This window comes from Patella vulgata, chromosome 3, assembly GCF_932274485.2.
Source record: "Patella vulgata chromosome 3, xgPatVulg1.2, whole genome shotgun sequence".
NCBI lineage: Eukaryota > Metazoa > Mollusca > Gastropoda > Patellidae > Patella > Patella vulgata.
This window is the reverse complement of record NC_065881.2, coordinates 83,200,088-83,216,377: the sequence shown is the minus strand read 5'-3', so window position 1 is coordinate 83,216,377 and position 16,290 is coordinate 83,200,088. Positions and strand designations below refer to the sequence as shown.

General features: G+C 35.0%; 1 protein-coding gene and 1 long non-coding RNA gene across 5 annotated transcripts; one reads left to right on the top strand and one right to left on the bottom strand.

Moving 5' to 3' along the window:
• The first annotated feature begins 201 nt into the window (after positions 1 to 201).
• Positions 202 to 5,305, top strand: LOC126822125 (uncharacterized). The gene is made up of 4 exons (XR_008787398.1): positions 202 to 1,280; positions 1,791 to 2,039; positions 2,483 to 2,756; positions 3,133 to 5,305. It is a non-coding gene; the product is annotated as an uncharacterized LOC126822125 (long non-coding RNA).
• Positions 5,306 to 5,764: 459 nt separating this feature from the next.
• On the bottom strand, positions 5,765 to 14,001 carry LOC126822132 (probable E3 ubiquitin-protein ligase HERC3). Of its 4 annotated transcripts, XM_056099267.1 has the most exons (9): positions 13,372 to 14,001; positions 12,770 to 13,087; positions 12,517 to 12,609; positions 11,660 to 11,737; positions 9,791 to 9,889; positions 8,605 to 9,061; positions 8,175 to 8,352; positions 7,432 to 7,626; positions 5,765 to 6,646 (listed from the first exon to the last, which is right to left on the bottom strand). In XM_056099267.1, the coding sequence occupies exons 6-9, from the start codon at positions 8,947 to 8,949 to the stop codon at positions 6,354 to 6,356; spliced, it is 1,011 nt and encodes a 336-aa protein (XP_055955242.1). In that variant the 5' UTR covers positions 8,950 to 9,061; positions 9,791 to 9,889; positions 11,660 to 11,737; positions 12,517 to 12,609; positions 12,770 to 13,087; positions 13,372 to 14,001; the 3' UTR covers positions 5,765 to 6,353. The 4 variants fall into 4 exon arrangements, with proteins under 4 accessions (XP_055955242.1, XP_055955241.1, XP_055955243.1 ...); XM_056099266.1 differs by lacking the exon at positions 9,791 to 9,889; XM_056099268.1 differs by lacking the exons at positions 9,791 to 9,889; positions 12,517 to 12,609.
• Positions 14,002 to 16,290: the final 2,289 nt, after the last annotated feature.

Below are 16,290 nucleotides of genomic sequence, written 5' to 3'. Positions count from 1 at the left end.
TTAATCGAATACCACGAATTTGTACTGAGTTGACTATGGATTAAAACATTTTGTCTGGAGCCACTCTACTTTGTACGACATTTTTCGGGCATCGATTATTATTTGTGAATACAGCTGCAACAGTCTGATTGGATGCTTGGAATTCAGAATGGAATTTCGGTTACAAAACCATTGGATACTTTTGGAGTTGCTTACTATGGCGGGGGAAAGCGGCAAAAACCTAATGTTATGTAGAAATGTCTAATTCAAAACACACATGTAACATAATGCCATACCAAATACCTAAAACGTCTAATGCAAAAAACAAAATACAAGAAACCTCTAATACAAAATACCTCATACGTCTATTGCAAAAGACAAAATACAAGAAACCTCTAATAAAAAATACATATAACCTCTTATGCACAATTGATTTTACAATCTGAAACATCTACCATAAGCATTAGATGACATATCTCGCTGTCATTAACTACGTTTCTCCACTGAATTATCTTTATTTAGGTCAATGTCAAGGTCGAACTATTTTCTAATCGACACAATGATTTCTCCCAAACGAAGGGAGCTAACTCTAGTTTATTGTTCTCGTCATGGCTGTCGAAATTATCAGCGAACTCAAACGACTGATAACAAATTTAGCTTATAAACTTGAAAGTAGGCAATCCATAGAGTATGTTGCAAGAGAATTAGACATGGTGTCTGGTATCTTGTCAGAGGTATCGGTGGAGTTTGAAGATTCTCAAATAGACCATGCCATGCAATGTTTGTCTTCTGCATCTGATCTTGTGAATACCATGCTTCAAGTTGAAGTTCAACAACAAGCGCAAGGAGACTCTTTTGGAGTACAACCAACTTATGTGTACGGGAAAACGGGCAGGCCAAAGACTGAAATACCATTGAGCCAGCTGGAATTTTTGATAGAGTGTAATTTCAAGCAGAAAGATATTGCCGAACTTTTTGGAATTAGTGTCAGAACCTTGAGGACAAGGCTTTCAGAGTATGGCATCAAATATGGAAATAAATTCAGTACAATATCTGATGAAGAACTGGATGTAAAAACTGAGCAGATATTAATAAACCATCCAGATGTTGGCTATAGATCTGTGAGGGCATACTTACTTAGACAATGTTCAAGAAATAAGGGTTCGTGAATCTGTGAGAAGAGTGGATTTAGAAGGGTGTATATTGCGGCATCTGACCATTTTGAAACCAAACCGACGCAAATATAATGTGAGAGCGCCAAACTCCTTATGGCATATTGATGGCTACCATAAGCTCATCAGGTAAGTCTGCCAAAACTTCTATCACCAGTATTTCCATTGTACGCTCACCCTGTGACTGGGTTTGATAGACAACTCGCGGTTAAGGCTTTAGTAGAGTTCACATATTTTTTTACTAGTTACATTACACACCAATAGACCAATGGTATTGCTGGAGGATAAGTCTGATAAACCTTTAGCTTCAAGTCCAATTCAGAATATTTTCTTGAGCTCCACAATGATAAATACTCTGCAGAGGGCGCTTGGGAGTCAGGTATGTTTACCTGATGCCATTCTGCAATTGGGTTTGTTACCTCTCCATTTTTTTTGGTAGTTATATTTCTTTCATGTAGGCCCTACTGTTATGTTAATTACAAATGGGCTATAGGCAAAAGCCTGTTGATATTCATTAAATTTAAATTTTTCTTCATGGAGTTAATATGTAAAAGTCTGTTTATTTACAGATCAAATTATATTGTTACAGAGTGTGACTATTTAGATTTGTAATTAGATTTTTATGTTTACTTTTTGCAGTTGGAGAATGGTCATCCATGGTGGAATAGACGGTTTCTCCAGATTACCTGTATATTTAACAGTTTCTGATAATAACAGGTCTGAGACTGTGGTTCAGAGTTTTATGGAAGCGGTCACAGTGTATGGTATTCCGCAAAGAGTTAGATCTGACAAAGGCGGTGAAAATGTTCTTGTTGCCAAATTTATGGTTGAACAAAAGGGAGTAGGAAGAGGCAGCCATATAACTGGACGCAGCGTTCACAACCAAAGGTTTGTGTTTATACTGTAGATTATGACATTACACAAGTCCAAAAACTTTATTTTTCTCATAGCTCCACTATGATCGATATGTGGCGGCTATTGCTAGCCAGACAGGGCATGCTCACCCTTCTGGAAAACCTGATGCCCTTCTGCGACTGGGTTTGTCAACCTGACATCACTTTCAGAGAGTCCACATAGTTAATATTGTTTGTTAGGTATTTTTATTGACTACCAGCTTTACAAAACATTTAAAACATAATATAGCCTACACTCTAAAGGTCAACTTGACGAAATTAATAGTCATGTCAAATTTGTCCCTATAGCATAATTTCAAGATTGAAGCAAAATTTCATGTTATTAAAAACAAACAGAGAAATATTTAGCTGTTACTGATAGTGATGTTAGTACTGTAAAAGTTTATTATTTCCAGTAAATGTATTTTATCTTTTCAGAATTGAGCGATTTTGGCGAGATGTGTGGACAGGCTGCATTGGATTATTTTATAATTTATTTTGCTCAATGGAGAACCAAGGTATTCTAATACCTACTGATGAACTACATCTTTATGCCCTGCACTATGTTTTTTTACCAAGAATTCAGAACCACCTTGATTTTTTTAGAAATGCCTTTATGAGACGGCCATTGAGAACTGCCCAATGCCAATCTCCAATTCAGATGTGGACATATGGTCAAATGCTAAATCCATCTGAAACTTTGACACATGAGGTATGTATATACGAACTTGTGTCTTTTTATCTTTGAATCTTGCTATTTATTATCATTAAACTCATTAATTAAAACAATATATTCCACTTAAGTACTCAATTCATGTAGCACTACAGTCAAAGATATTTTGAATACCTGTAGATGTTAAATTATATAAACCACACATGCATTTTCTGCACCAGATAAATAATGAAATATTTCTGTAAGTGAAACTTTCTCAGTAATACTTTGCCAGTATATAATCTTCACTATTTTTTGTTATAAAAAAAATACTTGTGTTGTAAACTTGGCCAATGTTTCTATTATGAAACTAGTTTTTTCCTTCACTCCTTACACCAGTAATACATTGTCCACTTTAATATAATTTTCATTTCAGAATATTCAAGACTTTGGAGTGAATCGAGAAGGATTATGGACTGGGAATGAACCTGATTGTGTTGAGATTCCCCAGAACTCTTGTATCATTCTTGATGATGTTGAAGAAGAATTAAGAAACCATGTTGACCCACTACAAGCATCCGATTCTCATGGAATTGATCTGTTTTGCAAAACTGTTCACTTTCTTACAAGTAAAATTGATTTATCGGATCAATAATTATGTGCTGCAGGCCAAAAATAAAAAATCTGGTCTTTCATTATGAGAGTAGTTATTTATATTATTATTATTTTATTATGATTTGTCCCATGCTTAGGGGGCCCGGTGTGGCCGAGTGGTTATGACACTTGCCGCTCATGCTGGAGGTCCCGGGTTCGCATCCCGTCGAGGTCAACCTTGTGGATTTTTCCGACTGGGTTCCCCCTTGTCAGTTGAGGGCTTACATGGAAAAACGTTCTAGTCCATCGGAGACAACGATAAACGGAGTCCCGTGTTCATTCGATAGAGCACGTTAAAGACACCTCAGCAGTTAAAATCGGTTGTAAGAGTAGGCCATGTGCCGCTGCCCTTGGCAAAATTCACCCTCATTGCACACACTTGGCATATGCCCGTCTCTAATTAGCCTTACAGTGCATAAAAATGGGATGTTAAACTCCATCTCATTTCATTTCATTTCTGTCCCATGCTTAGATTAGAGACTTGAGAAACAATTTCTTGCCAAATAGCTTAACCAAATTCCCATCATCTGAAAATTTAAAGTATCTTTTTTCAAGTGTGAATCATCAGAAAAACTTAGCTCTATACATTAAAAAAGCATTAGTATTTAGGCGAGAGATGCTAACCCTGTGAGTAGTAAGAATCCTAATGCCATACTGTTGTAAAACACCAGAGTTGAAAGCCTGTAAATCACTACATGTGTTACTTACACCAATTGCTTAAGATAAAGCTTCAAAAGTGTCAAAACTCTTGACCTTTATTAAATGTGATGTTTATGGCAATGAGTATAGTATGGTAAAACTTCTATCAAACCATTAAATGTGATAATTGTGGTAAAGTATATGTTATGATTAAACTTTTAACAAGTCATTAAATGTGATATTTATGGTAAATTTATATATATGGTTTAAACTCTAGCAAAGCATTAAATGTGTTGTTTATGGTAAAGAGTAGGATATGGTTAAACTTCCAGCAAATCATTAAATGTGATGTTTGTGGTAAAGAGTATATGATTAAACTTCTATCAAGCCATTAAATGTGATATATATGGTAAATGAATATGATATGGTTTAAACTCTACCAAACCATTGAATGTGTTTGTGACAAAGGGTGTAATATGGTTGAACTTCTAGCAAACCATTAAATGTGATGTTTACGGTAAAGGGTACAATATAGTTAAACCACTAGCAAAGCATTAAATGTGATGTTCATGGTAAAGAGTACAATATGGTTAAACTTCTTGCAAACCATTAAACGTTTTGTTTGTAGTAAAAAGTATAATATGGATAAACTTCTAGTGAACAATTAAATGTGATGTTTGTGGTAAAGAGTACAATCTGGTTGAACTTCTAGTAAATCATTAAATGCGATGTTTGTGATAAAGAGTATGATCTGGTTAAACGTCTATAAAACCACGAAATGCGATATTTGTGATAAAGAGTATGATATGTTTAAACTTCTAGCAAATCACTAAATATGAGGTTTGTAGTAAAGGGTATGGCTTGATTGAACTTATAGCAAACCATTAAAAGTGATGTTTGTTTGGTTAAACTTCTAGCAAACCATTAAATATGATGTTTGTGGTATATAGTATGATACGGCGAAACCTCTAGCAAACTATTAAATGTGATGTATATGGTGAAGAGTACGATATGGTTAACCTTCCTGCAAACCATTATATGTCATGTTTGTAATATAGAGTATGATACTTCTTGCTTGTGGCGAAGTATTTGTTATCACTAAAATTCTATTCAAATGTGATGTTTGTGGAAGGTTATTGTTACTGCTAATCTTCTTTTGATTCATCTAATTGTCCAGCCATGCATTATATTTCTATACAAGATGTAAACTTTGTAAATGTTCATTATTTATGCCATGTGTATAACTGTATATAATTTATTTATCAATTATCATGTATAAGGGGCCAACGGCCTAAAAGTACAAATAAACTATTCTTATTCTTATTATTCTTAATTATTTATTTTTATACGCCCACATTCAAAAAATGTGGTCGTATTTTGCCGTCGCCCCTGTCCGTCCGTCCACAATTGGCTGGTGAACGCGATAGAGGCCACAGTTTTGGTCGAATTTTAATAAAATTTTGTGTGTAGGTTTATATCCATAAGATCTCGGACAAGTTCGAATTTGGGTTTGATTCGACAAATATTCACAGATATTTAACCTTTGATACACCAAAAATACGTTCAAATTTGCTTGAGAATGCGATAGAGGCCACAGTTTTGGTCGAATTTTAATAAAAAAAATGTGTGTAGGTTTATATCCATAAGATCTTGATTCGACAAATATTTCTGAAGTATAGTCTTTGATATACCAAAAAAACATTTTTTAAAAGTGGGCGTATCTTGCTGGGCAACCACTTGTTTAAATTATTCATAAAAGTGCATAAAAACTACTCTTGAAAGCTTTATAATTTATTTTTTAAAAATGATTTTAAAAACAAGGCCTGCATATTCCCGTCTCCGGGGATGATCTGAAAAACACAACAATAAAATGACCCTGTCAATCAGGTTTACATATCAATGATATTATAGGAATATATTAACAGCAGAAGAAATTTAAACATGTTTAATTATAGCTCTAGTGTATATCTGAGAAGCTAATCTTTCAAATATATTTATAACAATTGTACTCTGATGTTTAAAAGCATTGTAGATTGCTAAAATAGACATTTTGAAAAGAAAATTATTTTTCTATTGCATTATTGGGGTTCACGAAGCTGATTCAGCAGAAATTTGTCATTTCTGTTTAAATAACATAGACTACAGCTATATTTTTCTTGTAGTTTATGTCGAGTTGCAATATAAGTTTCTTCTCCTGTTTATATAATGTAGTACATAACATAAACACGTGCTCTATCAGAGTATACAATATGGACAGCAAAGAATAAAGGAGGGAATTATGAAAGACTTTGATTGCTTTTGAATCTTATGGATAAAATTAGTGAAATATGAAACAATGGTTTTGCACTACAAGAAACAGTCCCTTTAATTGATGCCAAATCCATATGCACCTACTATTATATTTATCATAGATTTCTCAAGGAAGGAATATTCTTTAAGGGATGAGGTTTGGCTAAATGTAATTGATGGGGCACATGTATTCACAGTCGTTAACAGTTCACTTTTGTGATCAAACAATATCAGCCCAATTTTTATATTATTGCTTATCGAAGAGCTTCCAGTCACTGCCTGTAAAAAATCTTTAATAGTCAGTTTGACAGGTGTGTTTACATCTGTTATATCATTTAGGCTTATCCACTCTGAAGTTATCTTCCCTCCTGTAAGTAAAAAATGAAATTTTATTATTTGAACATTAACACTGTGGCAGCCAACAAAATATATGCACTTATGAAAAAGTGTTAAATGATGATAGTATATATTCTGAATATTCAAGACATGCATATAAAAGCTATGGCAATAACTAAAAGTATATAACTATCGTTATTTTCTTGAATTATTTCAGGATTTCAAACTTAACTGTTGAATCATATGTATCGCATACCAAATTAAGTCGGAAACACTCCCCCCCCCTCCCAAAAAAAAAAAATGGGCAAGTCTCAAGCATTACCTATGTGGACTCTCCCAAGGGATGCCAAGTTGACAAACCCATTTGCAGAGTGGCATCATGTGTTCTGGAAGGGTGAGCATGTCCTGCCTCACTGGGCCTTGCTGGCGACGCCTGCCATAGTACCTATGGACAAGGCACATAAAAATCATTAATGAACTTAGTTACGTTATAATCATTAGTGGTAATCTTTTCCTTATTTCAAAATCATTTCACTTTAAGACTAATGCAGTGCATTTACATTCTTTAGAAATAGATTTTAAGAAAATTCCCTGCCATTCAGAAAATTAAATGGAAAATCACTAGATATCTGAAATGCCCTCAGACTCCACTGACTTCAGTGGTGCCTGTGTATAAAGAAAAATTAACTGAACCAGACTACAATATAGTTGTTACAAAAAAATTGTTACAGAAAGTTTTTGTATTGCATTTAATAACTGTTCTCCATAACTTGTGTTTATGTGTTCCTGTATATGTGACTAAAGAATAATTACTTACTTTGCAATTTTCTAAGAAATTGATGTAAATTGTAAACAATAATTTCCTCAATATTCTTTTCTTCTTGATCTGACGAATAACTTGGTTGATACATATCTATGATATCTGAGTATGTTGTTTCATGTATACTTAAAAATAAGGATGATTCCTTTGGATATTTTACCAAGAGATCATACACACCATGAAGTTTCAAACCTTAATAAAGAAAGATAACTCGTCAACTACCACTTATTTTTGTCTTATAGTTGAATGGCTGCCAACTAAGGAGGCAGCAATTAAAGTAAGAAGTTGTACAAAAAACTTTGACATCATTACACCTCATATCATGAGCATTTTTGTCTCAGCTTGTCTCAAATTTTAGCAGTATCTATAGAATTTAATACATTTTATAAGTGTAATCAACCAGAATCTGCTAAGATCATACATATGGTATGTTACAGCGAGTGTGGCAGGAATTCCACTACTAACTTAATATGTGCTGCCTCACAGTATTGCCCATATCAAACGTTTGTAATAAATTTGGAACAATTTAAAATTTGTAAAATTAAACCCATTTTTAACGGCTTAAATGAATTTCTAAAATAAGCAATACAGGGCATGCAACCCTTCCATAAGACTTGATGCTATTCCGACTGAGTTTGCAAACTCTGCATCCATTTCTGATATTCACAAAGCTAGTATTGTCTTCATGGTAGTTCTGTTACATAAAATGAACAAAAAAATCATGAAAAGTTTGAGCGTACCATCTATAAATTGTATCATAGCCGGTAGAAATCTGTAAAATCCAAAATGTTGATGAAGAGCCAGAGCTGCACTTTGCTTTGAACCTGAATGTAGCTTCTGTCTAAAACCTGCAGCTTCAAATACATCTGCATTTTCTGTCAATAGAGTATTTAATCCTTCATTATCTAATCTACCCATCTACAAAAAATAACCAAATTCATTTGTCAGATCAGATGTCTTCTAAAATTGCAGCCAATTCATTGAATATTTTAACTGGTTCAAGGTATTTGAAATTTAACAGTAGGAGCATTCAGTTACTATACAAGTCTGACAGGATGTACTTGAAGGGAACAGAACTGAGGCAAAGCATGTTGTCTTCCCAATTAAACTTTTCCGAACACCAACAAATCCCTTCCTGATTAGGACTGAAAAACAAAACTATAATCATACCTCTTGAAGGACATACAAGACATTAGCTGGCAAAATTTCCTCAGGAATTTCTTCATCTGTTGGAAGCACATTACTTAATATATACTTTACAAGGTGAGATCTTAGACACTGAGGTCCTTGATTCCCATTGAGAACTGAATATGACGCTGCTTTGCCAATAATTTGATATATTTTATCACTCAGTAACTGTGAATTAACATTAAATCCACCATTTTCAAAGACTGGTGTTTGTTTGAACAATAGAGAGAAAAACTCTCTGGTGAGTCCCCCAGCATCGACACCTTCTTCACCGATAAATATCACGTTTATTATCTGCTGGAAGTCAATATCATCTAGATTTTCCATAGCAGTTTGTAGAAACTTATTACGTAAAACAGATATATTTATTTTCTCCTTCTTTTCCCCAAACACATCCACTTTAAATTTTTCAAGAGCTTCATGAAGACTAATAGGATGACTGAAAAGATAATTTAATAAATACTAAAGGACAATTGTTGTCTATTTAACCTTGTATTTTTTGATAAAAGTCTTATGTAAGATTCCCTTATGACCCACTGAAAAAAAACATATTCTGATGCCCGACAATTGTATTATACCCTTTAAGACACTCTGTAAAGTCACAGATTGTGACGTAATTATCTCTTTTAATCTGTTTATCTATGAGACATTAACGTCACGATCTAAGATGTTAAGATTGTCTTAAAGGGTATAACTCACTTCAGAATTTTTTCGCAGTGGGTCAAAAGGGAAGCTTTAATAACACTCTTAATCACACAGACAAAATAGGGTTTAAATGGACAATTAGTAGTCCTTGAAATTGAGACATAGGAAATACAAATTCAAACAAATTCATCCACCTAAAAACCTAGAATTAAATCATAATTTTACTGTTATTACACATCCACATCTCAGATGAGATCAACACTTTCTGTCATACAGATTCAGCAAAAACTAAAAGAGTTATAACAAACTTATAAGCCATCCTCCAACTACAGACACCTAAAAAATTTTAAATATATTTTAGAATCTTTCATATTCAAACCTTAAATCCATGCAGCAGGACTACCATAAAGATATTTCAGCAAAAAATTTAGTCAAAATCGACTTTTAAGTAGGGTACATGAATTACATGCTATTGTTTGCTTGACAGAAACTTTCATAAAATTAATAAAATATTTTCATAAACCTTTCATTTATATGAGTAGTCTCATCACAACAACTAGCAGAATGACTGGCAACTAAATCTTCACGAAAGATTTCAAAACATATTGGGCAAGCCGTCCATCTACAAAATAAAATTTTTATAAAAATTGTAAACTGATACATATGGTGTGTTACCAAAATATAAGCTCCTGTAATAATCAGGGCTGGATTTAACATTAGGCTTATAGGGCAGCAGCGTTAGGCTTTTCGAGTATTTCTGACTTCAAGTCTGACTGAAGATCCACTAAATTTAAGGTCCTCTAAAATTAACCTTTAACTTCGAATAGAGAGAAGAAAACAAGGTGTTAATAATTTCACTTGACTTACATATTATGATGAATATGACTCATTTATGAAAGAAAAACTAATATTATATTGTATCCATATTTTGAAGCAGCCTGAATCTTATGTCCTGTTTAATTTCCGACATCTAGACTACATAATGATGTTGATTTATTATGATGCACTCATATAGATGAGATAATGAATAATTATCAATCAAGCATCAACAGATCTTAAAAGGTTACTTAACCTTTATTAACCATAAATATAAAGGAACTAAAGAAAATGTTTTAATGGGCCCAATTTATAAAAATCAGTTTGTTTAGCACAGTATTCCAAAGAAATTTAAATTTGTCAGGGAAACTGTTCTTTATTTCATCTATTATTCATCTGATAGTGTCTTTTGAGCATCCAAATCCACCCAAAGAAAAAAAAATTGATGTTTGTAGCACGATTTAAGCCCTTTAGGACACTTTGTGACCAGTCATTTACGTCTGGATATTGCGACTATCCAATAAATGACGTCACATCACAAATGAAACAGACTAGTCCTTTTTTATATCATGAGAACATTTTTGGGTTTTGCTAAATTATTCTAATCTCTGATTCACATTAGAATAGAAAACTGCAATGCGATATTGGTTAAATTGAGCCCTGTTCAGTCTGTTTAAATAAAACTGATTAAAAATAATTACTGAAACATTAATAACATGAAATCAAGCATCAACTGATTTTGAAAGGTTACTTAACCTTTATTCAAACATAAAAATAAAGGACCTAAAGAAAATGTTTTAAAAATAAGTATTCAGCATGCAATAAAAGATTATAATTTTCAACATAATTATTACTTCTGTGTATCATTTTTCTGTAGCTCAGACTCTAAATCCTATAAAATATAACAGTAATTTAATACGAGTTACTATTTGCCAGTCATGTTTGACTATAAGTGCAAGATGTCCGAAAGGCATTCTGCTCAACAGGACATTTTTTGGTGAAATCATTATATTTTTCATAATTCACATGGGACATGAACATGTCTTGGTACAGTTATTCACAACAAAATAAGTGAAAATGTGACATTTTTCAAAAATACCTAAGTAGCTCCTCCGTTAATTCTTGTATATAAATTTATTTTAAACAAAATGACAAAGCATTATTTTAAATCCTATTACTGTGTTTTTTCAACAAGTGCTTAGTGATATTAGTGCCAAAACATTCATATTCTTGTCCCTGGCCATGTTCACCAGATATTCTATGTTTGCTGAACTGTGCCAGTGCTTTTGTATCATTGCTCTTGCAATTTTACAACCCCTCTCCCCTGTGATAGGTGAAGTTGGCAGCACCCTTTTATTTTCGAAATTCTTGCTGTTAATATTCTTCAAATAGATAAAATGTGTGCAAAGCACCATAATATTCCTCATCACACCACAGGGTTTAGCACAAGGCAGGGCTATTAGTGACAAAATTATTTGTAAAAAAGCAGTAAAAGTGTCCAACTTTCCAGTGGTTTACGGTATATTAACAATTTGTAATACCGGTAGTGAGAAAAAAAAAAAAAAATGTATCTTACTTCTATCTGACATACATAATCACAAATGGGTCTTATCTTCGTTTTCTTTGATTTGATAACAGGCAGTGCATCATCACCCTGTAACAGGAATAAACAATAAAACAAAGAATATAGGTTCGGATTTACAAATACTTTAATCTTTTATATTTCATTCCTGTGAAGGACAAATTGTTTCTGATAGCACTGTATTTCATAGACCACTTACTTACCTAAACGATAATTATAAAAGATACAGCAATATCACGATGAAAAAGTCAAAGGGAATTGGACAAAATTCTTTTTCATGAAAACATAAAAACTTTCAATTCCAAATTCACTGTCGCTATCAAAAAGAACATCTGATTTTCTGATTTTTTTCAAACTAAAAATTCACAACTTATTTGAGAAGTAAGGCCCAGCTATTTTCGTATGTTTACAAGGCCTTGACATTCATCTATCTTCCGTTCGATGGTGAGTTGGCACAAACTTGGACACAAGTCGTTCTGAATCATACCTTGTGTTGCATTAGTGTGACTATGGTGTTTGACCGAGAAGTCGCAAAAACGTGACTATGGCATTTGAAAAAGGTTAAGGGGCATAGTCACCAGTCAAATACTTTTTGTTGGAGCAATTCTTATTAATTCTAATTACTGGTATGTCTACTTTAATGCTAGCTATGTCTGAAACATTTGTTGTTATCCAGAGTTTTATTTAGTTACACAGAGATTCAAAATTAATGACTTTTATTTTCAAATGTGAAAGATTCTTACTCTTTCTAAATCTGGCATTGTGTCATTTCAATTATTTTGAATTGACTATATGACAATCATTAAATACAGTACCACTGCCGTTTGTCTATTCCAAAGCCAATAACTCACCTCATGTTCTTCTTTAATATGGGACTTCAGTTGTATTATGGGAATGTCTTTCTCACAAATAAGACACTTTTCAATGGGACAATCATCTGTTGGCTACAATATTAATAATAATAAAAAAAAGCATAAACTTGTGTTTTACAAAAGAGCCGCCCTAAAATTAGCAACCAAATGATATGCTCACTTATGAATAAGTGTCAATGGTCTAATGTCCTGCCTCGGACTTGAATAAAAAAATTATTTTGATTGTGCCTACCTCAGATTCATATGCTGAGATGTCCATATTCAAAGCTTGCTGGAGAGGCCTGATGAAAATAACACACTGTCCAAGACTACACGAGTCAGCTAAAAACGAAGTTGTATAGCCTGATCTTTGGGGTGGAATAATTTCCAGGCATGTTCTGTTGCAGGTCCTGAGTAATTCAAATCCCCCTCCTCCTTTTAACTTTGGATAATGTTCAAGGACGCTCTCCTTGAAATAAGCTGGATCTAGAGATTTATCCAATACTAGCCTCTTTTCTCCTAAACCAGCCATAAAGAGATTTACTTTCATATCCTTGGTTGGGACATAATCCTGAAGGCAGAAATAAATTTGTATTATAAGTTAATGAATTCTGTGAGTATGAATAGACCAGGCTACAAAAATAGAAGTTTTACACTTGTTTGTAGAATAGAGAAGGTCTTGTTATATTCAAGCACACATGCATCATATTACATCTATCCAAAGCATATTTTCTGAATATATTTTCTGTAGTCATTTTAATGCCATTTGAAGAGCACTTTAAATATTTCAAACATTTTAAAGCGTTGATGTGTAAAACTTAAGATTAATTTTAATCAAACATCTGTAATAAATACCTGCTGTGGATCTGCCAAGCATAAAAATTTATGCGACCACTTAGACTGTCTCTGTTGAGTTACCGGTACTCGTCTGGGGTTTGATCTATTGTATGGTGTAAAAAGCCTGCGAATTTCACTAGATGATGTACCGTTGGGCCTAGTTATAGGGGTGCTAGTAGTAGAAGTGTTGGTTAATAGTCTCCTGATTTCACCATCGGCACAAGATGATCCAGGATCATTGGCAGCAGGTCTCCTTGCAGTTTCTCTTGGTGTGACGCTCGCTTCTTCTAATGCAACTACAGCTTGTCGTAGCAGATCTACTGTTTTATTAATGGCATACTCTTACAACCAATTTTTAACTGGCGAGGTGTCTTTAACGTGCTCTATCGAATGAGCACGGGACTCCGTTTATCGTCGTCTCCGATGGACTAGAACGCTTTTCCATGTCAGCCCCCACCTGACAAGGGGGAACCCAGTCGGAAAAATCCACAAGGTTGACCTTGACCTCGCTGGGATGCGAACCCGGGACCCCCAGCATGAGCGGCAAGCGTCCTAACCACTCGGCCACACCGGGCCCCCCAAAGAGCAGTAACATCAACTGCTTCACATGAAAAGGTTCATACTAGAAATAGTACAGATCCCTACTCCTAGGCAAATCACAGATTGTTAAAATGGGCTAACAGTGGTAACAGTCACAGTGGTTTCACCTTTTTAAGTTCACCCATGGCGGCCATGGCCATAGCATAGTGGGTTCACTCTGGTGTTTTCATCGAATTTAATATATTGGTTTGGCACAGTCTAGGCCTATGAAAATATAAGTATATTTATCCTAGCAATTCAAGTATTATATATCCTGTACATACTGTAGTGTAGTAGTCATTGACATTGGATAGGGACATCGTCATATATGTATTGATGTATTCAATATTCATATGACATGTGAATGTGTACTATAGTCTATAATAGTCATTAGTCTGTAGTAGAGAGAAGTGATTTTTTCGTCTTTTCACTTTCGAAAGAGATCTAAGGCTAGAGTACCACAATAGAATCATATAAAGAAAAAAGTATACGTACCGGTGAATTCATTTATATAATGCCTATAAATAATAATACAAATATTGAGTAGGCCTGTAAGTAACTGCAAAAGCTTTTTTCTTCGAAAAGTACCGCGCTTCCGGTTGTACAACAATAAACTAGAGTTAGCTCCCTTCGTTTGGGAGAAATTATGAGTCGACCCTAAGTCCAAATCAAATAGTCAGTCGAATAAACCGGTCGATGGCTTATTAAAATTTTAGAATCGTTTGTAATCAGTATAAGTTAAAGAAAAAACGCACTAATTCCAATATCTTTTATCATTGTTTTTGTTTATTTTTTACGTCCCCTCATGTTCAAATTTGATTGTTCAAATTAAAACTTTAAGGTGTTATTGCCACCGCGGCTTAATAAAGTCATGCTTTACTTTTTCCCTCATCCCCATATGCCCCCATCTTTTAAGTGCACGCCAATGTGTACACGGGACCTCGGTTTTTCGTCCCATCCGAACGACTAGACATCTGTCCTTGTCCACCTCCAAAAGAATATAGAGTCCCTATATATGATATGTTGGGTTAGGGGGGCATATCATGGGGATAAGGTATTTGACATTATCATGTGGCCTCGTCCAGTCAATAAAATCAGTCAGTTAGTTCAGTCGATAACATCAGTAAGTTAGTTCTTGCTCGTCCCATCCGAACGACTAGACAGCTGTCCTTGTCCGCCTCGAAAAGAATAGAGTCAATATATATGATATGAACATGGAAAGGGGATGCGATGGGGCGGGGGGGGGGGGGGGCGTGTCGGGATGAGGTATTTGACATTTTCATGTGGCCTCGTCCAGTCGATAAAATCAGTCAGTTAGTTCAGTCGAATAATCCAGTCGAATAAACCAGTCGAATAATTCAGTCGAAAAGTTCAGTCGAATACTTCAGTCGAATAAACGAGTCGCTCAATATTAAGTAGCGGTGGCAGCGGGCTAAGATAATTAGTAGCAAATCAGGCTCGTAGCCATAGCTGAAGGAGCCGGGGGCATGGGGTAGGGACCTGGGGGCTTCCCGACTAGTTTCAAGAAATGAAACGAAATGAAATGGGGTTTTAACGTCCTACTGTTCTGCTTGGAACTGTGCTAATGAAGACGGGCATACGCCATACACTGTGGGATGAGTGAAATTTTGCCCGGACAGCGGCACTACGGCATACTCTTATATCGAATTCCATCTGTCAAGGGATCTTTTACGTCCACGCCAATGTATACACGGGACCTTGGTTTTTCGTCCCATCCGAAAGACTAGACAGCTGTCCTTGTCCGCCTCGAAAAGAATAGAATCCCTATATATGATATGAACGAAGAAAGGGGATGGGGTGCGGCGGGGGGGGGGGGGGTGAGGTATTTGACATTTTCATGTGGCCACGTCCAGTCGATAAAATCAGCCAGTTAGTTCAGTCGAATAATCCAGTCGAATAAACCAGTCGAATAATTCAGTCGAGAAGTTCAGTCGAATACTTCAGTCGAATAGTTCAGTCGAATAATCCAGTCGAATAATTCAGTCGAATAAACAAGTCGCTCAATATTAAGCAGCGGTGGCAGCAGGCTAAGATAATTAGTAGCAAATCATGCTCGTAGCTATAGCTGAAGGAGCCGGGGGTATGGGGTAGGGACCTGGGGGCTTCCCAACTAGTTTCAAGAAATGAAAAGAAATGAAATGGGGTTTTAACGTCCTACTGTTCTGCTTGGAACTGGGCTAATGAAGACGGGCACACGCCATACACTGTGGGATGAGGGAAATTTTGCCCGGACAGCGGCACTACGACATACTCTTATACCGAATTCCATCTGTCAAGGGATCTTTTACGTCCACGCCAATGTATACACGGGACCTCGGTTTTTCGTCCCATCCGAAA

Bases quoted from the DNA above. Each gene is read 5' to 3' on its own strand.
- LOC126822132 (XM_056099265.1), bottom strand. From the start codon at position 9,984: ATGTTAAATCCAGCCCTGATTATTACAGGAGCTTATATTTTGGTAACA. The intron at 9,062-9,790 runs GTTTATGAAAAT...TTATCTTTTCAG, and splicing joins ACTACTCATATAAATGAAAG to TCATCCTATTAGTCTTCATG. The intron at 8,353-8,604 runs GTATGATTATAG...TATTTTTTGTAG, and splicing joins TCTTGTATGTCCTTCAAGAG to ATGGGTAGATTAGATAATGA.